The sequence below is a fragment of the Ixodes scapularis genome, unplaced genomic scaffold, assembly GCF_016920785.2.
Source record: "Ixodes scapularis isolate PalLabHiFi unplaced genomic scaffold, ASM1692078v2 PGA_scaffold5__190_contigs__length_132052651, whole genome shotgun sequence".
Classification (NCBI taxonomy): domain Eukaryota; kingdom Metazoa; phylum Arthropoda; class Arachnida; order Ixodida; family Ixodidae; genus Ixodes; species Ixodes scapularis.
In genome coordinates, this window is record NW_024609880.1 from 127,075,154 (window position 1) to 127,099,193 (window position 24,040).

General features: G+C 45.1%; 4 protein-coding genes across 4 annotated transcripts in view; 2 read left to right on the forward strand and 2 right to left on the reverse strand.

Annotated features, from left to right (window-relative positions):
• Window positions 1-273: 273 nt before the first annotated feature.
• LOC120846807 (translation initiation factor IF-2-like) lies at window positions 274-1,849 on the forward strand. The gene is made up of 3 exons (XM_040218685.3): window positions 274-392; window positions 936-1,154; window positions 1,491-1,849. Exons 2-3 carry the CDS (start codon window positions 971-973, stop codon window positions 1,787-1,789), a joined length of 483 nt encoding a protein of 160 aa, XP_040074619.1. The 5' UTR covers window positions 274-392; window positions 936-970; the 3' UTR covers window positions 1,790-1,849.
• A 607-nt stretch (window positions 1,850-2,456) lies between these two features.
• Window positions 2,457-5,139, reverse strand: LOC120846806. Its single transcript, XM_040503946.1, has 2 exons — window positions 5,076-5,139; window positions 2,457-2,848 (listed from the first exon to the last, which is right to left on the reverse strand). The coding sequence occupies exons 1-2, from the start codon at window positions 5,137-5,139 to the stop codon at window positions 2,457-2,459; spliced, it is 456 nt and encodes a 151-aa protein (XP_040359880.1).
• Window positions 5,140-5,147: 8 nt separating this feature from the next.
• LOC121838242 lies at window positions 5,148-5,830 on the reverse strand (the record flags this gene model as incomplete). The annotated part of the gene is made up of 3 exons (XM_042294344.1): window positions 5,363-5,830; window positions 5,183-5,283; window positions 5,148-5,151 (listed from the first exon to the last, which is right to left on the reverse strand). Coding segments are annotated over exons 1-3 (573 nt in total), but the record flags the coding sequence as incomplete, so codon positions are not given.
• Window positions 5,831-16,343: 10,513 nt separating this feature from the next.
• Window positions 16,344-24,040, forward strand: part of LOC8052634 — a 39,093-nt gene continuing 31,396 nt past the window's right edge. The window contains exons 1-2 of the mRNA XM_029982417.3: window positions 16,344-16,430; window positions 23,386-23,626. Of these exons, the coding sequence (XP_029838277.3) occupies window positions 16,400-16,430; window positions 23,386-23,626 (272 nt within the window). The 5' untranslated portion in view covers window positions 16,344-16,399. The remainder of the gene's footprint in view (window positions 16,431-23,385; window positions 23,627-24,040) is intronic.

Genomic DNA, 24,040 nt, shown 5'->3' on the forward strand with positions numbered 1-24,040 from the left:
GACACGGAGATGTACTCATGTTCGTTGACTGAAATAACAGATCTACGCTTGAGGAAGACAGGCGCACTTGTTGATACCGCATCCCCCTGAAACCCTTAGATCCGGAACGGAAGAGCAGTACACCGAAAAAGAGCAGCTGCTGCAGGATGTTGCTGACCTGGCCTGTGAATTTTGTTACAAGGTTAAGCCAGTGCTCAGGAAGGCGACAGCCACCGTAGAAGGTGCCACCACCACCTCCACCGCTGCGCTGGAACCGCGGGAACGTGCCACAGCCACCACTACCAGGCCGGCGACAAATCGGGCTGCTCGCGATGCTGCCACTACAGCGCGAGTTGTTGCGGCTGCAGCCGAGTACAGACCGGTCAATCATAATGCAGTGGCAGGGCAGTCTAGTAAGTATGACACGTGCGTCATGAACCCCACCTGGTTAGGAAAGTCAGGTCGTCATGACCGCTCCATCAATCGCGTTTGTCTACGACTGATATTAGGCTACTCGCGAGTTCCCATCGAATAGCCTACTGAGGACGACTTACATGGTCTGCTGCTCTCAAGTAAAAGTGTAATTTACTTGGGTACATCTGTAGTTCCCAGAGCACAGCTTTGAGTAAACTGCCGAGTTCTGATTAGGTATGTTCTAAACATACATTAATGTATGTTCTAAACATACATTAATGTTTCAGGCATTCAGAAAATGCAGAATGCTAAGCCGGCATGAACAGCTTCTTCTATTCATGGAACATTTTCCCTCACGCGCCGCACATCGGAGTGTCGTGATGTGTCGAGGAAACGATAAGAGGCACTACATATTTTGGAATGGTCTTTTGAAGATCTGACTCCATCATACCTGCGTTGTATTTTTCATACATTTTCAATGCCCAGCTCCACAGCGTGTGTCATGATACACCACAAATATTTATGGAATACTCTATTTACAGGTTCTGAGAACTGCCAGTCTATCTTTGCTGACATAATGAACGGCGTGGAGGACGCCGACGCCTGGCAACCAGGCAACACAGACCAAGTTGTGGAGCTGGCCCCAGCCCCTGTGCCGCCGGTTCCGACCCCTGTGCCGCTGGTCCAACCCCCCTTGCCACCAGTCCAGGCTCGTGTGCCGGTTACTTCTGTCGCACGACCTAGGACTTGGGGCGGACAGGGTAAGCACTGCCATCTTTCAGTAGATGCTTCAAACATACGTTAAACTTTTGAAAGAGGATACACATAACCCCATTTGTAGAAATTCTCCAAATCTGCTCTAGAAGTTTTGGGCTGTGATTTACATTTGTTATTTTTTGCTTACTAGACAGACATATCTCAGTCACTGTTTGAACACACATGAATTACCCAGTATTTTTTGTGCAGTACCTTCATTGAATTGCCAGGTCCAATAAAATAAACATTCAATCAATTGTCAACCTACACACTAAGAAAAATTTTAAAAAAGTTGTTTATTTGATGCTGTGTGCATTGTTTCCTTTGTTGTATTTTTCCAGCAACCAGGCAGAAGCGGTACAGGGAGCACCTTGCATCGCTGGAGAAGAGAGCAGAAGAGGACCGCAGCATAAAAAAACTAGAGATCGCTCTTGAGGAAAGGCATCTCGCCATGGAGGAGCGCCAAATGGAGAGGCGCCTGGCCATTGAAGAGCGCCAGGTGACCTTAAGCGAAAATCGCTTAGCGTTTGAAAGAGAAAATTTTTATGTGCTACAGGAGGCTGGAGCAGAGGAGAGGAGGCTTCGTCTCCAACTGCAAGAACATTACCTTAAAGTAGTGAATGGTCAAATTAACAAGTAAAGTTAAGTGTGAGCAAGTGGTATGACATCATAATACATAATGCAATAAATCTTTCATTTCATTAAACAATGTAGTTGAAAAAAAAACGGCAGGGGTAGGCCCGTTCGATTTACTATACAAAGAAATATTTTGAGTGTAATATTGAACAGACAGCAAATGCTATGTTGGCAATGACTGGCAAAGCAATAACATGAGACACTTGAAAATCACCACGCTGATAAAATTTATGTCAAGCTGAAGGCGCTTGACGAATAACAGAAATAGCATATACTTAACATATAAACCTGTATCATTCACAAAACTAAAACAATATATATAGGAACACGGTTGCTGCTTTGAAAAGAACACAAGAGGCAGATAAAAGAAATGCAGCAGGTAAGCAACCAGACAATTGCACAAAAGTCATCCCGTGGAATAAATAGTCATAAAAAATGCTATGGTCTGTTGCAACTAAGAAGGTAGGGCGAGAAAAAGAAAGACAAAGGAGGAGGAAGCAGATGAAACGCTAGAGGAGGAGGTTTCCCCCACTCCTCTCCAGGGTTCCGTCTACTTCCTCCTCCCTGGCCTCCCTTTCCCTCGCCCTACCCTCTCGTGTTGCAACATGCAACAGACTATAGGCACTCGGACAAAAAAAAGATTGCACAAAAAGAATTCAAATTATACGAAGTCAATAACGAGGTGAAAGATATTCATCCAGCGTCGGCGGAGACAGCTGAAAGTACGTGGAGGTTTGGCTGCCATACAGGCACGTGTGGCAGTTTGTTAACAGTGTTGTAGCCTGATACATATCGCTCACGCGCTGCAGCCTGTGCTTCTGATTTTTTTTGAAATCTACAAAAGCGAAGAGAGTTGACACTTTCCCAAAGCCCCATTCTACTGCTTGCCTCACGCTGCTCATTTTTTTGTTAAAGTTCTGCTCTGCGGCAGTCAAGCTAGCACCCATGAATGGTTTCTGCAACAAAGGCCGCAAAGGATAGGCAGGGTCACCGTAGATCGTGTATACGCTGCCCTGCACGAGGTCCTCAAGCCTTTCATAAAGGCCGCTCAGCCGCAGGATACCTGAAAAAGGAGTCAGACGAGACACAACGATAAAACACTGAGTAGCATACAGTGACAATCACCACCTGCACGTCGATAAGCCACAAAGATCGACACGCCCTTTCCTCACTGCATAGAGCAAAACATTGATTTGTGTGACCTTGTTTGGTTTTGCCAATTTAGAGGTCAGAGGGTACTGTTGCCACTGCCACAGCCACCTTGTTTAATGTTCCAGTTTGAAAACATCCAAATTTGTTGTCATTTCAAACGCGAAGGGATTTACATCAGAGCTGTGGACGCATCAGCCGCCTCGGTCGAGGCAAAGCGTCGGCCTACGGATCCTCAGGTGGCGGGTTCGAATCCCCGCCGAGGTGCCAGCACTCTGATGGAACAGTCAAATTTGGGGGTTTTACGTGCCAAACCAACGACGGGTATCTGGCACGCCCCAGCGGAGGACTAAGGATTTATTTGGACCACCTGGGGATCTTTTGACGTGCAACCGAAAGCTCGGTTACACGGCGCCTCCTCTGCAATAAGCCTCCGTCAGATTGCGGGCACCTCGGCCGGGATTCGAACCCGCGACATGAGGATCCGTAGGACAGCGCTCTCGCCTCGGAGCCACCGAGGCGGCTAGCACTCTGATAGAGGCTTATTACAGAGAAGGTGCCGTCGTAACCGAGCTTTTTGTTGCACATCGAGATACCCAGGAGGTATAAATTAATCCTCCACTGGTGCGTGCCAGTCGCCCGTCGTTACTTTGGCACATAAAGCCCTCAACTTTTACTTCTGCGGACAAATCATTCCCACCACGGCAGTTAGGCACAGTCTTAGGTTACCAGCTTGACATCGTTTTAGCTTGCTGCCCTTGTTCGGCCAGTGTCTTGCACTGCGTCAGCGACTGTGAATGCTGCCATCATGTGTTCAATAACTGGGCTAATGGTTACCGAAACATTGATTTACTGGAATGCCCGATGATCTTGTGAGCTGCCAAGCTGGCAGCTCGCATGCAGGCTCTCGTCTGCACGATCGAACACGCTGGAAAACTATCCGCAACTCTGGCAAGCAGCCTAATGAAACAAGTAACCACGCAAGGGTAAGTGCTGCATTCAGTGGCAATAGGTCTACTGCAGTAGTCATAACTGACATGTTAGGATAGGAGTAAAGGACTGCCATTCCTGATCCATTCTCAGCTTTGTCTTCTTTTATTCCACAGTCCCAAGCTTATACAACAACGCCCTTTAACAAAAAAGCAATGGGACAAGTGTTTGCCTCCCTTCGTACTGTCACATTATTTTTCCACCCCAGTTTAAGAGTTTAACTCCCTGTCCGAAGAACACCAGCTTGACTTTCAGCATTTAAGCATGAAATAGTATTTCTTCTGTACTATCGCGGCCAAGATGAGCTGAAAAGCCAGGATGTGAGGCAGGCAGTACTTTCCAAGCCGCCTGCCGCACTGTTCTGCAAACTGTGATGCACGATGAGGCCAAGACATACCCCTTTCTGCGCTCGTTGTGCCACCCTGATTTTCTGTGTTCTCTGCCTATGAAACAGCAGTTCTGTTCAAAAGGATGCCTCGATGGTCGGGTCATCTTGAAGCTCCCACTCCAATTGGAAGGAATATGCTTTTTGCAAAAATCCCTCATTGCCTGCCCCCCCTGACACTGAAGAGAGCAAGAGGTATAGCACAGTTGCTCGCCTTACTTTCCTGTCGCGTCCCCGGTGCTGTGGACAGCAGCATCGTGCTTTGAAAAAGGTCTATTCACCGATGCAGCTCTGGCAAGCTTGCGGTCCCTGTCCCTTGAAACACGAAAACGCCCTTTACGTGGTGTACCCTGAGGTCGAACCACATTCCTGTAGGTGCGATCTATGTGTTTCGGGCACTAAATCGTTTACCAATTATTGTGTTATCATAAGCACAGTCTTTCGACAAGATCTGCAATAAAGATTTATTCTGCATCGTGCGTGGGTTTTGAGGTTTGGCGAAAGGAAGAAATGTCGCAACCATTTGCTCAATAGCAGACGACACGGAAATATAGAGGTGAGCCGCCAGTGTAGAAGGAACTCTGTGTTGGCCACGGCGCCCATCACAGTTTGCAGAACAATTCCACAGGCTGCCTTGATAGCAGCACGGGTCTTGCCTGTGGCGTTTCAACTTATTTTGGCTGTGATAGAGGCTGTTCCTCTATTTATGAGCGCTTCTTCCAAGAACCTGTAGGTTACGATTTCCGAGTTTTTGCTATTGACTTACCGGCGTCGTGTCGGTGTCCCGGGTAAGGGCCATTCATCTCCACGATGATGCCGTTGGCACACATGACGCCCTGGTACTTGATGGCGTGCTCACGCTTGTGGCCAGAGAAATAAAGCCGCTGGTCCTCCGTGGGTCGGCAGATGGGGCGGGCCGTTCCATCAACGAAACCCCAGCAATTCTGAAGAGGTGCCCCCTTCGCGCGGACCGCCTGCAAAAGCAAAATCAACAACGCACTTGCATTTTTTTTTTCTTTTTGTGTTTTTAATTTAACTTTACAATATGCTTACCTCGGAGAACTCGTCCAAGCTTGCACGGTTCAACCACGTGTGAGCTGACAGATCCGCGGTCAGCTGCCCGAACGTGGACGTCAAATGGTTTAGCACCACAGTCGTCGCACTCGAAAGTGTCGAAGAGTGGCGGCCAAACATGCCTTCCAGGTCGCAGAGGCGGTTGGGGTAGGAGAGTCTCCGCAGTAGAATACACAGAGCTTCCTGCCCGGGGATGGCGACGTTCTGGGCCGTCCTAATTGTATGAGGGACTCGCAGCGCGCTACACAGCTCCATTAAGTCCATCTGCTCAAAACGAAACTGATGGCGGAAAGCTTCACTATCTATGTTGAGCACATCCAAGTAGCCTCGCCCGGACCTAAACCTCCGCGGAACGGGGTACTCCATATCCAGAAAGGAAAGTTCTTCAATTTCGTCCCACCTCAAAACAGCTAAGGCCAAGGGATCCTCGAAAACACACGTCGCCATGGCTCAGGTTGGTCACTCGCTCGACTCGCTCACGGCCGTGCCACCCGTGCTTTCTATGGCTTCCCGTGACAAGCCACGGGGGGGGGGGGGGGGGGGGGGGGGGGGGGGCTAAATTGGCATGTCTTTAGTTGGCTAGATGTAGCTTGCTGCTGCATTTCTCTAATTTCTGCAACTTATAAAACTTAATTGATGTTTTTTTTTAATTCTATTAAATGTAAGAACTGTTAATTTTCCTTCAGTGAAACATCTTTCTTTTATTTCGTTATTTTTCGTTTTGGAAATTGCAAATCGTTTCCACTAGGGAGTGCCCCAGCGCCTTAAGTGACCGTATCGGATGTATCGTCTTCAAAACGGTCTACTAAACGCTCATTCCTGTTCTGTGTATCGGTATCGTATGGTTATCGTATCGTTATAGGGTATCGTTATAGGAACGATCTACTAAAACTCTCTTTTGTTGGGGCTGGAAAGTCAAAAGCGACAGCAGAGGCTCCGGAAGTCTTTCTTTGGAGGGGGGGCTCGACATCTCCGAAATCCTCAAGGTTAGGTTGGTTTCAGGTTGACATTAATTGCCATATTGGAATGAAAACATATTAATGCAGCGCGTTCGCATATTCACGCACATATCCATGAAAAACAAAGTAAAACAATGGTTCAGTAAAATAACAGTAAGAAGCTTGCACTGACAACTCATACAATGATTGGATAACCACTGAAATCAGCCGCACCATCTGTTCTTTATTTTTTCTTTCCTATACCAACTTTTACATATCAACCGCAGCTGTGCCTATGCCAAATTGGCTATGTCTAAAAATGAAAACGTTCCTTCATTTAGGGATTCTCGGGGAAGCATGATGTATTAACGCAGACGTAGACAAACAAGTGTTAAATGTTTTAGACAAAACCCCGAGACTCGGGGGGGGGGGGGGGGGGGGGGGGAAGGACAACACAACACAAAATCTCAAACACAGCAATGTTGGGCCATCGGATGTCTCAACTGGAGGCAGAGATTGCATACATCGGTATGTACCTCAGGGTCAAGTACATCGACCGTGATCGCTTCGGACTCATGGCGGCAATGCAAGTTGGGAGGCATCACAAAAGGAAGGTGCTGAATGATAAGAGCTGTGTTTGAGACTTTGTGTTGTGTTGTCCTGGGTTTGTAAACAGGTGTCGCCTAATACCTCACCACACTGTGGGCACGACACCGCATCCGCGCAAAGCTTTCGCCATCGAAGGCGCCTTGTCAAATTTGGGAGCTCGTAGACTCGCCTTTTCTAAGCACTCCCGAATCCCCACTCAAGCTCACCAGCCCCCCCCCCCCCCCCTTCCCCCCTTCCTCTCCTAATGATGGCCTCTAAGCGCCGCGGTAGTACCGCCTGCCTGTTTTGTCCGCGGGCCAGAGAAGCACCATGCATCTTCTGGGTTTCTTGCTTCCACACGGGGGAAGCAGACAAACGCTCGCCGACGTCGTCTTGTCGGAATCCATTCATTTTACTGTCCCCTCTTTGTTCGCTCTAAACTGGTTGTCAATCAGGCTCATGAGTCCTGCCTGTCATTTTCTTCTGGTTTTGACGTTTCAAGCAAGCCTCTCCGTCGCCCCGGTGCTTTTTGTGCTTGGCGGAGGTGAGGAGGGCGGTAGGTCAGCATGCATAAAGGGTCATTTCATTTATTTCGGCTCAGGAGAGACGGAGGTACAGCAGATAGGCCGAAGGCCTATACCAGATAACCTGCAAACACACAAACTAAAAAAAAAAGGAGGGGGAGGGGGGCTCGGCAGCTCGGTCCTGAGGACAGGAGGGGCTCAAGCCCACCCTGCCCCCCCGCTTCCGGAGCCCCTGAGCGACAGAGCTCAGAAGGACTTATCACTCGATGACCTACAGCAATGATTTCAGCAATGGAAAATTGGCATGAAACGCTGCAGGTGCGGGTGAGGGAAGTACATAGAAGACGGCGTTGCCATTGTGTAATGTTTTTAAATAAATTGTTTTTTGTTTTTTTTAAGATGAGTCTCGTTATTTAATAGTTACACACTGACTGGCAGCTTAACAAGAAGAGCAGAATGTAGTGCATCCCGGTCTTCTTATTACCGCTTCTCAGCTAGACGCGTTACCTTATTAAGCCCATTTCAGCATTTCTTAAACTCGCCATGACTATTTTGAAATCTTTAATAACGTACACTTGTGTCGCAAGTACGCTTGAAGTATATTTGATGTGTATTAATAATATACTGACTATATATTTTTAGAACGTATACCTTAGTCACCAGACTGGGTCGACGCGCAGACCGCACCGCTATGATACGATGTACACTAAAAGTATAAAAACTTAAGAAGGAATTAGAGCATAAAACAGAACGCGGTCAACACGGAAGATGTGCTGTCCGTATTCTGTCCCTCTGTGCTGAATTCTTTCTTAAATATTTACACTGTACCAACGCGCTTGTCTCAAAAAGTGTACAAAAAGTATATATGAAAAGTATACTTCAGATACTGAGAGCATACGAAAAAAAAATATGTCAAGTGTATTTTTTGTGTTATTAAAAGCAGCACTGCTCGCTGGCCTTTGCAAAAAAGGGATCTCTAGTCACTTAAAGCTTAGGAAACATGGGGCATGATTTATCATGTTCACATTTTATACTTCACGATTTGTTTTTCGGCTTCCTTACGAGATGATATCGGAATGATGAACAGGACTCATCGCGTCCAGAAGTTTTTACCCTGTCACCGACAATACCCGTATGAATTCGCCGCCCAAATTTGAGCCATAACAGGAAATAGCGATCACTAGAGTCACAAGTTAAGTTTAGATTGTCGACTTTCCATTTCCAGATTTTATGGACGGCGCCGCCATTTTGGTGCTCTTTCCAGAGTGGGTGCAACGAGACCCTTGTCAAAAGTCCCTCGAGCAACATTGACAACCGCCACTGCTTGGACAAGAAGCTTGTGATTGGATTCCTGTCCTCGCAGAACACTGACGTCACAATCGTGTCCAATACACGCTCAGAGAACATGATCAAGCGAAAGGATTTAAAGCACAAAGATGACTGACGTGCCGCGCTCTGAAGCGTAGCCTATTTATTTAGTGGGTGGCACGCACAAGGGACAGGGAAGCATCACAACGGTAATATTTTCTCCGGTGTATAAAGCCCCAATTGATTTCATTTCGAGAGGTTTATCGCCCTAATCTGAAATGACGTACACTCTCGTAGAAGAATTTGTTGCGAGAAATGTGCACGGATGAACGATCATCAATCGTAACTTTTATATGGAAGCGGTTGGTAACATAAGCCGGTATTTTATATGAAAAAATAAATATTAGGTGGAGGACCGTTCTTAACTGTATCTTTGCCTAAGTAGTAAAACATTTGTGTCTAACGGAAATGTTTTTATCTTGACTTAAGATTTATTAAAAAAAAAACAAGAAAATGTCCGTTTATTTTTTTTTACATTTCAAGTCAATGTAAACACATAAAATACTAACAAAAAAGGAGTTACTTCGTATTTCGTCTAATATCAACGTGGGTCTAAGCGTGAAAACTACGGTATTTATACTAAATGCCTTTCCCTCGAGCTAGAACTTGCATTTAAAAAGAAACATCACTTTCTTCTAACCACGTTGTTGGTTCACTTTTACTTTAGAAAGAAAAACAGCCTTCAAGACCAACGCAGTACGTAGTCTAGAAAACATCCACCTACACAAGGTCCGGTCATGGGCCTATGTCAACCCAGACACACCCGTGCACAACTCATTTTTTTCCATTTTATTTTTATCGGCGGAACCTTTAGACTTTGTAATCATATATCATAGTTCTGCATGGGTACGCGGAAGTCACACCTGCTCTCACACGAACACACACACGTCATGCATCCGGGGTTTACTTCTGCGCACGCAGGGTCTCAACCACCAGCTATAAACCATGTCAGAGACGGCGGAGCGTAAGCCCTCTCTGACTCAGTACGAAGTATTTACCGTGTTGCTAAGAATCCCGTCGCATCGCCTTATAAAGAGAAGAACAACCCGTGGTTAACTTCAAAAGGACGCGACTTGGTACGCTCTTATCGGCGGCCACCTCGATAGCGTCGGCAAGGTAACAGCAGCGGCGAGGGCGGCGTCTAAAGTTCGAGGGCCCTCACCGGGCGCCATTGTGGACTTGAGCCTTGCCGGTGGACGTTCGACTCTCAAGCCTTCTCTCGCTGGGAAGAGGAGCGAACCCCGTTAGCTGCGGTTTTCTCTCCGCGGGCGCAGTCTTGCCACACTACGAAGAAGGAACTTCTAGCAGAAAGCGGTAAGTAAACGTGCCTAGCTACTTCTTTTCTCTAACGCAGAAACAAGCGGTTTTACTAGCTCCTCGGCATACGCCCTGTTGCCGGCAACCGTCGCTCGTTGGAAGGTCGGGCTGCGACAACGTGTGGTTCGACTAGGAAAAGCCAACCCTGGATTTGAACAAAAGGAGAAGTCATTTCCTGAATTCGTTGCACTTCAAACTTAGGCCGAAATGAGTATATGCATTTGCACCTTCTCTAAAAGGTTATCTTGCAGGAAAACGAGAGTGGTAGTTTTATGTAAACGCAGTTTAAACATGGCTTCGAGGTATGCAGCTGAATCGGTGAAAGCGGGCAATTTGTAAGCACCAGTGCAGTTTCAGAAGGCACCGGGTCCCACAGACATAATGTTGTGCTCATATTTTAGCTGAACAAAAAACGTCGAGTACTTTGCGGGCATCCATAGGTACCACGTGACGTCACGCCAGAGGTAAATATGGCGCCAAGAGCGCTACTCTTGCACCATGCAAGGAAACGCGCGCTTAATCAAGTATAGCCAAGAAGTGAGTCACAACCCAGCTTTCGTCGGCGTTGTCTCGCTATGTTTAGAAATTGAAATCATTCTTAACTTCAATAACCATCGTTGAGAGTGGACTTTTAGCCTGTTACTCGATAAGCAAGATAATTCAAGGAACAAGAGATTTTGATGGCTGACATACGTTACAAAAATATGTAAAATTAATTTTTTTTTTTTTTTGTTCTTCCAATTCAAAGTTTTGCACTGAAACTTGACGTACCGTTTTACGCACAAAATAACAGAAAGCCCTTAAAAGAAGAGAGCCTGATATTTATAAAGTCTACAAAAATATGTAGTTCCACGAATAACAACCCTACAGAATCAAGAACAAACAGAAGGCGACTTTAATGGAAATTCATTGAGAGCCACAGGTGAGTTGTGTTCGATTCCCGCGTCTGCATCGGCCTGTCAGCGTGACGACCTCTTGCCGAAGAGTGGAGCCATTGCTCGAGCAGGCGAGCGAGACAAGAATGGCTTCAAGAATGTGTCTTCAAATAGACGCTGTATATACTTCCTTTTGCCGTTTGCTCGCGCCAGATAAGGGACACGGGTACTCTTGTTGGGCGGTGTCTATGCTAGGCCTAACTTGTCTCGATAACGGCTGCTATGCTGGAAGCAAGCCCGACTGGCGCTTTTGTGTAAACTTCTTTTGAAGAGTTTGTTTAATAAGCCGTTAGCATGCGTACAAAACATACCGCCATAAGGACCGACCGTTTGCGATCAGGCACTGGTGACTGAAATTTAAGACAGTCTGAGTCAGAAATGTTTAGATTACGATAAAAACAAATGCACAGGCACATCCACAGCCATACGCGTAAACTGCATCTTGATGATATTTTCGTTATAACCATAGGCTGTCAAAAAAAAGTCAGGTTAACCTAGTTGTTTCGCAATACCCCGGATAATATAAGCTGAAACCGCTTCCTATGCTTTTGCGGTTCTCCTGAAAGTTCTTAAAAAAGCTTTGGTTCAAACTTGACTGGGAACGCGAAGCTTACGTCTCGGACTTTGAACTCTGACAATTTGAAAGATAATGGAGCTTTTATCGAAAAAAAACAAAACAGCTTTCTGCATGTGTCTCTTGCCCCGTGTAATCGTTTAGTGTTCAAGTTGTTTCCCCACTATTAGTAACAATGTACGAACTGGCTCAGCTAAAACCGGTGATTTCGCATAAAAAAAAAAAAAAAAAAGGTCCAGATCGCGCGCTTTAGTTTATATTGTCCGGGGGCGTATGTCTCCATGCTGTATTATTGTTTCGTTCACCCCTTTTTTCGGTGATGAACAGTGATCAAATGCGACGTGTATGGATTAGTACGTTAAAGTTATGCGTGGCGTAGTATTCAGACAAAACGAAATACGGCGACCAAGTACCAGTAACGAAACAATGAGAAAACAGTTTTCGCTACCGATCGTCGGCCACATACTGACGGTACTGTGCTTTGACCGCAGACGGAACAGGAAGTTAGAACCCGAGGTTCGGGAACACGGGCCACGCCGCATCGTTGAGTCCCTCCAAGGTCACATAGGTGGCACGGCCACCTCATAAAGGCGATTCTATTTTTGTTACTTAAAAGATAAAACAATAGTCTGGCCTGTCGAACTGCTTTTAAGATCAGTGTTGAGATTATATCATCTCATAAGCATTTTATGATGGCAGCGTTGAGCTTAGCATTGTCGTTAAAAAATACTGGGGTAGTTTTTAGGTATGTATTTATGAAAACGCAGTGCATGCACACTCTGTCTCCTGGCAGAATGTTGACTGAAAGTCTTACGCTTTAAGCCGGGGTCACACTGTTCCATCAGTGTTGGCGGTAACGCGTTACAAGTAACGGCGTTACGCGTAATGCGTAACTTTTTCAGCAACGTAGTAACGTACTTCTTACCTTTTCAAGACAGTAACGGCTTACGCACCTACGCTAATTAGGGAGTTGCAGTAGATCGTTTTTCTCCCCCGTTACGGTATCCCCGAAGAAAACGCCGCAGCTGCGCATGCGCGCCGCCAGCCTTGTCTGCATAGTTCGAGGTCTTGTGGCGGATTACGGAGCGCTATCCGGGTGCTTAGCGGGCTGCGGAAACGGCCTACTACAATTCCCTATATTATTTTGAGAAACGCTTAACGTAGTTACGTTACTCGTTACATATTCTTCCCAAGACCTGGAAAAAGCACACTTAAATATTTTTTGTGTCTCTATACTTCGTTTTACCTTAACCCAAGACGCAGTCGACGCTAAGCGCTGATGAGATTAGGGAGTTTTCGTAGATCGTTTTCGCCGTCCCGCAAGGCCCTCCGCAACCCGCTACGATAGCGGGAACTCCACAGTCAAGGCTATCGGCGCGCAGGCGCAGTAGCAACTTCTTCGTTGCGGAACGCTTAGCGGAGGGGGCAGCGCGGTCTACGAAAACTCCCTATTAATCGGACAGGGTCAAAAGGGCGCCATCATGGTGGTGGTGTTTGCCTGACGTGAGGTTTTTCTCACTGGCTGTGGAAAAGTTTCACGGGCTTGGGTTATTGCAGTATTGATGAGAATGAATGCAGGGGAAAGGAGGGGGAACAGGTGGTGATGAGAAATATAGGATGATGAAACACAAGTTAACAAATTAAAGTAAAATAAAAAGTCGGCAAGAAATCAGTCAAAAGTGAGAAAATGGGCTCATCTAGAACGCGAGCATCACAGAATGTTCACAAACTTCCCGCAGAAAACTTCACGAGAAAAACTATCACTGGCACACAACCACGAAAAGAGAAGTCGGCGGTCGTATTTTCTCACTCATCACAGCCTTGCCAGAAGCCCACAGGCATCCAAGAAGCTGAACACAGTCTTTCGGAGACGTATGCACATGGATGATGGACCCTTGGGGAATAGCATATCCACGAGGGTGGGTGAAACACCGAGGCTCTTCAGTGAAGCTAGAAGGACGGTTCTTTCTGTATTGTAGTGTCTACATTCAAAAAATATATGCGTCAGCGTTTCTGGTTGATCGCAGTGCTCGCAGAAGGGGCTGGTTGTTTTTTTGATACGGTGCAGGTTCACTTGCGTGTACGCGCAGTCTGTTCTTAAGCGGTGGAGAAGAGAAGCGAACTTCCGTGTTAGGCCACGCGTACAAGCTGGAGGAGGAGGTTCATCAGACGCCACACTGGAAACGGGATGCTTGTGTTGTATCCAAGTCTTAATAGCCAATCTTGGGTCAGAGTGGCTGGGGAGATTCAACGTCGCAGTGGGAGTTGCAGTTTTGTTTTAGAGCGGTTGAGGCCAGATGGTCAGCCATCTCATTTCCGGGTAAGCCAATGTGCGAAGGTATCCACTGTACTCGCAGGTTAGAACCATGGGAGACAAGTAGATGACCCAGCCTAATTATTTCACAAACCAAATCAGGATTGGCGCCTTTGCTGCTGAGGATATTATGCATAGCACACCGAGAGTCAGTTGCCAAAAGCCAGTTATTAGGTGGTTTCGTCGTGATGTGAAGAAGAGCTGCGTGGATTCCACTCAGCTCAGCTGTAGTCGACGACACGGCATGGTCGAACCGTCCTGACCATGAGCAGGGTTCCGATGGGATCTGGTAAGCTGCAGACGCGACATCATGAATGAAGTCGACAGAGCCATCAGTATAAATGGCCGTAAACGAGGAATGCCGAGACGTCATCACCTCCTCTGTCAGGGCTCGACTAACCACACAGGGGTGTCGTGATTTTCCGTGGAAACCCGGGATGTCCTCGTAGATGGTGAACGGGTGCTTGCTCCACGGGGAGTCAACTGGAGGAGAATGGACGGAGGGTATGAAGCCGAGAGCCTCAACTAGAGAGGTGCAGTGACCGCCATATTGTGAAAGATGACGCTGTTGCATGTCAGTAAACAGCGAGACACCACTGGTCGACTCAGCAAGCCGAACGAGATGTTTAAGAGCACGGTTCACAGCGTGTAAAGCTACCGGCATCTCTCGGCCCTCAATCCACGTTGCATCGATTCGGGAGTACGAGGGAAAACCAAGAGCCATTCTTATTCCGGCTCGGTGGCATCGTTCCAGCTGATCCCATAGAGATTGCGTAGGCGGCAAATATGACGCTGCATAAAGAATGCGGGAAAGGTTAAGCGCCCGGTGCACGCATAGTAGGGCTTTAGGGGACGATCCCCACTCAAGTCCACGAAGTCGACGAATGAGAGATGTCGTCATCGCCGTCTGACGTACAAGATTCGTTACGTGCCGACGCCAACATAATCGGGAATCAAGATCGACCCCCAAGTATCGATAGCTACGCATGGTGTTCGTCAAGTTTCTGTACGTGTACTAACATCGCTGAACTAATCATAAACAAGAAAAGGTACAGTGAGTTGCGTTGTTGACGCTGCTTCATTGGTCCTATTAGTGTCGACTACGCCTGGACTTAAGCGCAAACCAAGTATAGACGCCTAGTATTTAATTATTGCACTCATTCCACATACCTTCATAATTTTGCGTGTCTTTTCCCCACGCAAAAAGTTCCACCTCAGCAAAAACCCGTAAGCTCACGCCCTTTGTCCTAGTGTCGGAAAGCGATGTCGTCAAAAAAGAAAAGAAAAAAAAAAGAAAAAACGCTGCTATTGTCAAGTTGTAAATATAAAGTAACGCAAAAATAACGTGCGTTACTTTTTATCGGTAACGGTAACGCGTTCCTTTATTTTTCCAGTAAGGAGTTACGTATTTCGTTACTTTTTCTCGGCAACGCCTACAACACTGATGCTCATACATAATACAAAGACAGTCTGCAAGCACGAATCACAGTAATATCCGTGGTTCGAATGCCGCCTGCCAAGTTTCCTCCTTGAACTCAATCTCGTCGTGACTCGCGTTCGAATCTGTTTGCAGACTGTCTTTGGTATTCTGTATAACCAGTCGGCTTTAGAGTAGTTTCATTTTGTGCGTCAGTCTACAGTGGAGCCTCAGGCAAAACCCTAAAACACGTTTGATTATATTTGTTTGTTTGTGCTTCTCAATGTGCATAGGTTCAGGACAGAAAACCTCTAATGATATATTATTAACATAAAAACTAGTCAGTAACAAGTCCATATCGAAACTAGTTCTTCGTGTGTCCTTCGTGAGTTCCCTCGTTTCCTCACCTTTGATTTCCTTAATTGTTCACATTAGGGCTCGTCTTTAATTAAACATTTTAACACGATTAAACACTAGCCTTTAATCGATAAATCATCAATTAATCGGTGGTTTTGAACTTCAGGCATAATGTGTAGAAAGTGTCAAAACCAGATATTCCTTGTTACTATTTCTTGCCATGTAATCCTTGTCGGCAGCCTCATTTGAAACTTGAAGCTGAAACGCCCAAAAATAAAACAGGGGCAAAGAATTTTAGGAATAGAATATATATTTACATTATTTGTTAAACATGATAATAACTCTGGATTACAAGCATAGATAATGCTAAAGTGTTTCGCTGTGAAATAAAACAGTGCTACACAAATCCGCACTACTAGTAAAGCAAGCATTATTATACTCTCTCCCTCGAAATTTCAAACTAAAGCTCCGCCGATTAATCGGTAAAAAATACTAATCGCGAATAAAACATTGATCGATTAACCGATTAATTAATAATAAGAAAGGGCCCCCAGTCTTAGTTTACATTGTAACTCCGCTTGTCAGCACCTCTGGACTCCATAATAACTGCGAGGTAGGGAGTAAATAAATGAGATATAATTAAACAATTACTTATTTTCATTTTTCTTTCTTTGATTTCAGATAATGAGGGTACTGCTGGCAATCGCCCTGGCAGGTGAGTTCATACGCCCACAGCACACTCTCGTCGCAGCAGAACTCGAACAAGCTTGTAGTGCTCAGGCCTCGTGTTGCTGCTAAAACAAGTTTGACTTCGTCTGTTTTTCGTGATTTTAAACAAATCGAAGAAATTGCTTTGTACCAGGCTTGTGCCCGTTACTTGAAAAATGTAATGGATTACAATTACAAATTACCCAGCCTCAAATGTAATGGATTACCGTTACATGTTACTTTCGCTGAAAAGTACCGAATTACTCGTTACGTTACAAATTACTTTAACGTTACTTTTCCCGTACACTTGTCAAGAAAGGAAAAGAACATATTTTGATGTTTTCAAAAATGGTCCGCAAGACTACGTTTCCATTTCTCGTACGCCCGCATTATGGTAGTGCTCGTAAAAATAGAATATTGTATTTAAGAGAAAGAATGTGGGTGCACTCCCTTCACCTGTAAGGTTGACGGGGCAGCGAAAGTTGAGACCACATTCTTTATTCCGCTAGCTTACGGCCTCCGGAAATGGTCCCTGGAATTCTGCAGATAAAGCTAGCGGTGCGATTGCTCCGTAGCAGCGTCTACCTCCGCTACGAAATGAAAAAGGCAACGCCTACTCGGCGTTGACTTCTTGATCTTTGTTTTTTTATATTTGTATATCGACCAACACATTGTTTAAAAACAAGCCCGCGTTTGCCCACCAGGCGAGGGCACTGCGCGCGCGCAGAAACCAGATTCGACCTAGATAAATCACCTGCGCATGCCCAGTGCCGACAGCAGCGCCACCGCAGCGGCGTGACGTCAGAGAGCGTTTTTCTAGTGGTTCAATGGACCGGTCATACAAAAAAAAAATATCGTGTTTTCTTTTCGGTTATTTCCTTTTTCACGATGCTTTCTATTTTGTTGAACTTGTTATCTTTATGTTGCTGACTTGCCAGCTCACATTGATCCAGTTTGTGTAATATGTTCATTGTTCTAAAAAGTACCGAGTGATTAATGTAATTCCTTACCAATATTAGTAACGAAATTACATTACAAATTACTGCCGCAAAAAAAAAGTAAGGTGGCAGTTACAAAATTACTTGAAAAAGTGACGAATTACTGCTCAAGTCTGTTTTGTACCCGGGAAATATGAGACGTAAACCGCCATATATTAGCGCAACCTTTTCATCGATGCTCAATTTTCTCTAGGATCAAGCACAATATTTTTGGTACACTTGTCGCCGAACCTGGTTCACTGCGGGTTTATTTTTTTTTTTTATGTGCTGTTAAATATTGTTATTTTTAATTAACCTCTGGTTTAAACGTTACAACCAGCGTCACATATATTTTTAATGCTCCGTTATAGCGTAAAAAAAAAAAAAAAAAACACAAAGCTCTATTGAGAAAAAAATATATAAAAGAAAATATATGGTTCGAAATTCCACGAGAAGAATATTGTAACCACGGAAGTGCGCCTTCAAGCAAAAGCCTAACATGCTACTGCCGGCGCAGATTTTGAGCGCGTGTACGCAACGGCATCTTAAATAGTATTCTCCAAAAATATAAAAGACCCATTGGATGCAACAGTGTCAGGCTGCTGGTAAAGATGCAGTGTGGTCAGACCAACATTTCTTAGGATAAGGAAGTAGGTGAACCTTTGTTCCATTCTGTCTCTAAAACTAATCTTTTTGCGCGCTACTTTAGTGCTTCTTTCAGTACAAATAATGGCCTAATGCCTAGCTCGAATATAAACTGCCTGGATTTTTTGACTGTTGCTCCAATTAATGAATCTGAAGTCTTGGAGGCAATTAAAAAATTGAAACCAAAGTTATCTACGGGAATAGATGGAATTCCCAGCTTCATAGTAAAAGGTTGTGCTCCACTCCTTTGTCCAGTTTTGGTTCATATCTTTAACTTATCACTTGCATCTGAAACATTTCCTACCGCTTGGAAGCGCTCTGTTGTTGTTCCATTACATAAATCGGGAGATCGATCCATGGTTAACAACTATAGGCCAGTCTCCCTCCTTTGTAGTTTTTCTAAAGTTTATGAAATTGTTTTGCATACCCGCCTTTACGCATATTTTTGTCGGAAAATTATTCCTGAGCAACATGGTTTCATGAAAGGCCGCTCCACAGAAACAAACCTGTGTTCCTTCCTACATCAGATTGTACCACCTGTCCATAGCGGAGGACAAGCGGATGTAGTCTACTTTGATATGAGCAAAGCTTTTGACAAAGTTAATCACCGATTACTGTTGAGTAAACTCTGTAGTTACGGTCTGTCCCTTAAGTACTGTCGTCTCCTCGATAGTTACTTATCTCATCGGCTTAACTTTGTGCGAGTATCCGGCCGATTATCTGCTCCTTTTTTATCTACTTCTGGGGTTCCTCAAGGCAGTAACCTCGGTCCTCTGCTGTTTTTGGTTTTTGTAAATGATCTAACTTCCTGCATCAAACACACGCGGTTTTTGTTATTTGCTGATGATATTAAGTTGTTTACAGCGGTTAAAACGGTTGACGATTGTAAATGTCTTCAGCGCGATATAGATTCTATTTCGGCGTGGTGTTTTTTAAATGACCTACTCTTAAATGAGTCAAAGACGAAAGTTATGTCCTTTTCTAGGAAGCGTGAAATTCTGAGTTTTCCCTATGTATTAGATTCCACCAATATTACTCGCGTTGAGGTCATTCGTGATCTAGGCGTTTTTATGGATCCTGCAATTAATTTCAACCATCACGTGACCACAATTACGAATGCTTCCTTTCGAGTGCTGGGAGCCATTACACGAGTGACACGCGATTTTTCTAAACCACTTTGTATTTTACGTTTGTTCTCTTCACTGGTGCGTAGTCGTGTTGAATATGCCTCAGTTGTCTGGAACTGTATTGGAGTGACAAATTCAGGTTTAATTGAGAGTGTTCAACGTAGGTTTGTTCGTGTTTTGTTTGATCGTTATTTTCAACCGAATTATTTCTATAGTTATGAGAGGATTTGTGAACTCGTGAAGTTAGACTCGTTGCACAACAGGAGAACAATTCGTGAACTGACATACTTGTATAAGATTGTAAATGGTATAATTGACTCCCCAGAGCTACTCGGCCACATCTATTTGCACGTTCCTCGTCAGTCTTGTAGACTTCATACTTTGTTTTATCCTATAGACTTTTATCATGCTGCACCCATAACACGCCTACAATTGACTTATAACCATTTAGAACAGATTTGTGCGAATGCTAGCCTTGATATATTTGATGAAAAGCGTAAATTTCGACAGTGTGTTGAGGCTATTGTTCTTTCCTAACGTTTTGCTTTTATCCTGTTTAGCGTTGTATTTCTGAAGGAATAAGTGCACCACTAAGGAGGCGTCAAGCTGTTGGTGGGTCACTGAAAATAAGAATAAACATAAACATAAACATAAGGTGCTCCTGGACAAGGTTAGCTTAGCACCGCCACAAGAACTGCCCCGGCGAACGGGTCTTTCGTATTAGTGAGTTTAAGTGTTGCGTATACCACCGAACGCAAGCACTCCGCGTTTCTGTTAGCGTTGCGCGTTTCACACTGCGCGCACGTGGAACCTAAACTGCGGTCTTGCATTGGCGCATGACAACAACGCGCATGCGCAGCGTGGAGCACGCAACACTAACGCAAACACACGGCGCTTGGGTTTGCCCCATACGCAATACTATACAACTCTCTTTTGTGGGAGACTCCACGTTCGGTGCTGCATGGTTCTCCCACGTATGACTCACGACGCCTTCAACATTTCTCCCAATTATAAAGAAGGACGCACACCTCTACACCTCCTACTTTTACTTAGCGGGAAAACATTGGTGTGTGTATGTTTATACAGCCTCTAGAACTTGGTCTTCTTCAACGGGCGACGAGTCTCCCAGCTGTAGATGAGCAATTTAGCCAGTGCAGTACAACCGCCAGCCTGGGGTCTTTAACGTGCATCACGCAGTATAGTGATACACGACCGCACGCCGCTATACGACGCTCATCGATATCGAAACGGGCCCAAGGGTGGGAATCGAAGCCAGAATCCCTCGGTTCTGCAGCGGAGCTTTCGCTCCACGTGCTCCGAGCTGGTGAGCGCTAGTCCACTGGGCCACCGGCCCCCTTACTTAAAGGCTGAACTCCATGGGACGAATATGCTGCGAATAATCGACCAATTTCGTCCGGCAGCTTTTGCTCTGCGGGTGGCATCAGCATAGTGGCTGCCACGTCACGCGCAAAGCGAGCGTGGTGTCGGGCGGCGTTCGTTAGTTATTCGTCGCATAATTCGCTCCATGAAGTTCAGCCATTAGGTATACTCCGTTCACCCTCAAGCTGAGACTAGAAGCTCGGCCTTCAGCGCGAAATCGCCGGCTTCCGCAGTGCTTTCGTTGCGCATGCCTGCGCGCTCACACTTGTGCTAGCAAGGGCAGAAAGCTCGCGCTAAAGGCGGAGCTTCTAGTTTCAACTCAAGAGTGAAAGGAGTATAGTGATGAGCCTTTTATACCGTACCGAATTTTATTTTATTTTATGCTCTGATCTCATGTCCCTTGCTTATATATTTTTTTGTACACAATCCATGCACATAGGTTTATCTTATCACTCTCTACAAGATACTTTTATTCTCCATAATTACATTTTACCAGGTGCGGATTTATGACAGGTCAGGCTTAAAAGAGGGGTTTGCAGAGAGAGATGGCGTCACGAAATCACCCTCAGTCAGTGGTTTTTTCTAGCGACTGGAAGAAGGCGCGCGTATCCCTGCGCATAAATGAGGTTTCAAAAACAACGTGGAAACTTCTAGGCCCATATCGCTTCTGTACTCGTCCTCGAGCCTTATGGAACGTGTTATTTACACTAGCATTATACAACATTAGCACTCTAACAATATTTTCACTCCATTGCAACCTGGATTTCGGCCAGGCCTGTCATGTGCCTGTCATGTACAACTCAAATGGTTATGCCATGGCTTAGCGTACATATATGACTAAGGTCCTCAATGAGACTGTGTTTTCCTCGATTTTCAAAAAAACGTTCAATCTTGTGCCGTGCAAGTTTATTCTTCGCAAAATAAAGGCACTAAACATAGATGATAACGTGCTCGGGTGGCTAGCTGACTACCTAACAGTAGGATCCAAACGGTTAATTAGCGGCGAATCATTTAATTTTATCCCTGTCACTTCTGGCGTGCCACAGAGCTCTGTTATGAGAACACTTTTATTTTTAATAGTTATTAACGACATTGTTGCAAACATTTCGTCTTTATTACGTCTAAGCGCTGATTACAGCGCAATGTATCGTGCAGAAAGTGACCCTAGTGACTCTGTGGCTCTCCAGTAAAACATCGATCGCATAGCGAACTGGTGTTCCACTTATGGCACAGATCTGAATGTTTCAAAATGCTGTTTTGTGCGGCTATCCAAAAAGTGAAACACCGTCGTCGGCGTCTACAACATTAACAACATCGACGTCAATTCCTAGGTGCACGTAATATATTTAGGCGTCTATTTCTCCCACAATCTCTCCTGGAACCACCATATAGAATATATGACTGCTAAGGCAAACAGAACATTAAGCAGCTTCATCAAAGGCAAACTTTAGGAATTGTCATCGGACGGTTAAATACACTCTATACCATCAAACCAGGCCTTGAATATGCTTCCGAACTCTGGGATCCTTGCCAGCAGTACTGAATCAACAGCATAGAAAAGATTTTTAACATATCAGTCAGGCTTGGGTTAAGTTCCTACCGGGTGTGTCAACCTGTGAGTGCTCTGAATTCTGAACTTCATTGGCAACTTTTGCAATCTCGTTGACAATGCTTCCGGCTTAAACTTCTACTCACACACACACACACACACACACACACACACACACACACACACACACACATATATATATATATATATATATATATAAACGAATATGTGCAGATGAATGAACCGTACTTAATCCAATGAATCAAAGAATCAAAGTTTTCAGGAACCCGCCGAAAGCCAAAAATTGGCGGAGCCAGGATATATATATATATAATATATTATGAACAATGCGGTATCAATAAAAAAATACTTACCCTAACGAAAAACCCGGAATTACTTTTCGCTATCTGGATTATGGCACTGGAAATATATCTGAATTCTCACTGGGTTTCAGGTTCTCAGAAATTATTCTTTTGTCTGCAATTTGGATTTCAGATGTTCAGAAACAATTCCAGTTAGATTTTCAGTTCCGTAATCCAGACAGTGAAAAGTTATACTAAAAAAAGGTAAGGCCTTGCTGATCTAAAACTGACATCTTCAAAAACTCATTTTTTTTCCATGCACCACTCGGCACTGGAACGAGTTAACAAAAAATATAATCTCGCAAAAAGAAAACGATGTTATTCACCCCCTGCTCAGTCTCTAACACTCCATATGTATTATAATTTCTATATTTTTTTGTTATTTAGCGGATAAGCATGTACCATAGTATTTCTTTTTTCTTTTTTAAAGATCTGTGTTTGCTGTAGGCACTGCGTGCTTTCTGTTGTGTGTATTGGCGTCATTTACTTGTTTGCTCCTTTTCCAGTATAATGCCTTCACGGGCACTGTGAGGTAACTGAAATAAACAATATAAAATAATTATGACGTTACAGGAAAAGCGTGCCCAGATTTATATTCTTGACTTAATATTGGCCACTGCACCACAAACTAAACATATCTTTCTAAAAAAAAGCTGGTTTATGTCCTATCTTTTTAATAAAAAGGTTAAAAAAGAAGTTTCAATTTTTTTTTCTTTTTATAAAACAAAGTTTAAGTCTTTCAAGGGCTCTGTTTTAACCCCTTGAGAAGCTTAAAAGAGCCCCCCCCCCCCCCCCCCCTCCCGCCCTCCTTTTTTTTTTTTAATCCGCCCCTGGTTTTTACAAGAGTTCATGCTTATGGTGCATCATAGCCTTAGATACTTCTGCGCAATAAAATTTCGATCATCATTATGCTCGTTCGCAGGGTGCCTGCTGGAGCTCGGTTCCTGCCTGATGAGCCCGAGCTACTTCGCCAGTCAGCACAAATCCCGTTGTTTCGTGCCGTATCGGGACAACAGACATGTGAAGATGGGGCAACAGATACCGGCGGGCTTCGCTATGTCCAGCTTCTTGGACAGGCTCGAACTCCTCGAAGAAAAACTGGCAGCTTCTCCAGGCACTCGACCGTTCACACCCATCGACATGGCTGCCTTTCTGCTGCGAAAGTAAGCGCCTTTCCTGACCAGGAAGGAAAAACAAAATGCCGAAATCGCTGCTGTCGCTACGCGGATTCTGGACGAAATGCGCTAGCATTTAGTGCAGGGGTTTTCGTAGATGGTTTTCGCCGTCCCGCAACGACTCTCCGCAACCCGCTACGATAGTCAGAACTGTACAGTCAAGGCCATCGGCGCGCAGGCGCAGTACCGGCTTCTTCGTTACGGAGGGCTTAGTGTATGGGAAAACGCTGTCTACAAAAGCTCCCTACTGACTTGGTGCGCAAAGGCTGGTTCTCACATGCAGCAAAGTGCCGATGTAGCGCTGCTCACGAGTCGTCAGCTACTTACCGTCTGCCATGGACAACAATCTTGAGGGTGCGGTACAAAGCTGGCGAACGCTCCCGTCAGCACGCACTTAGCGCG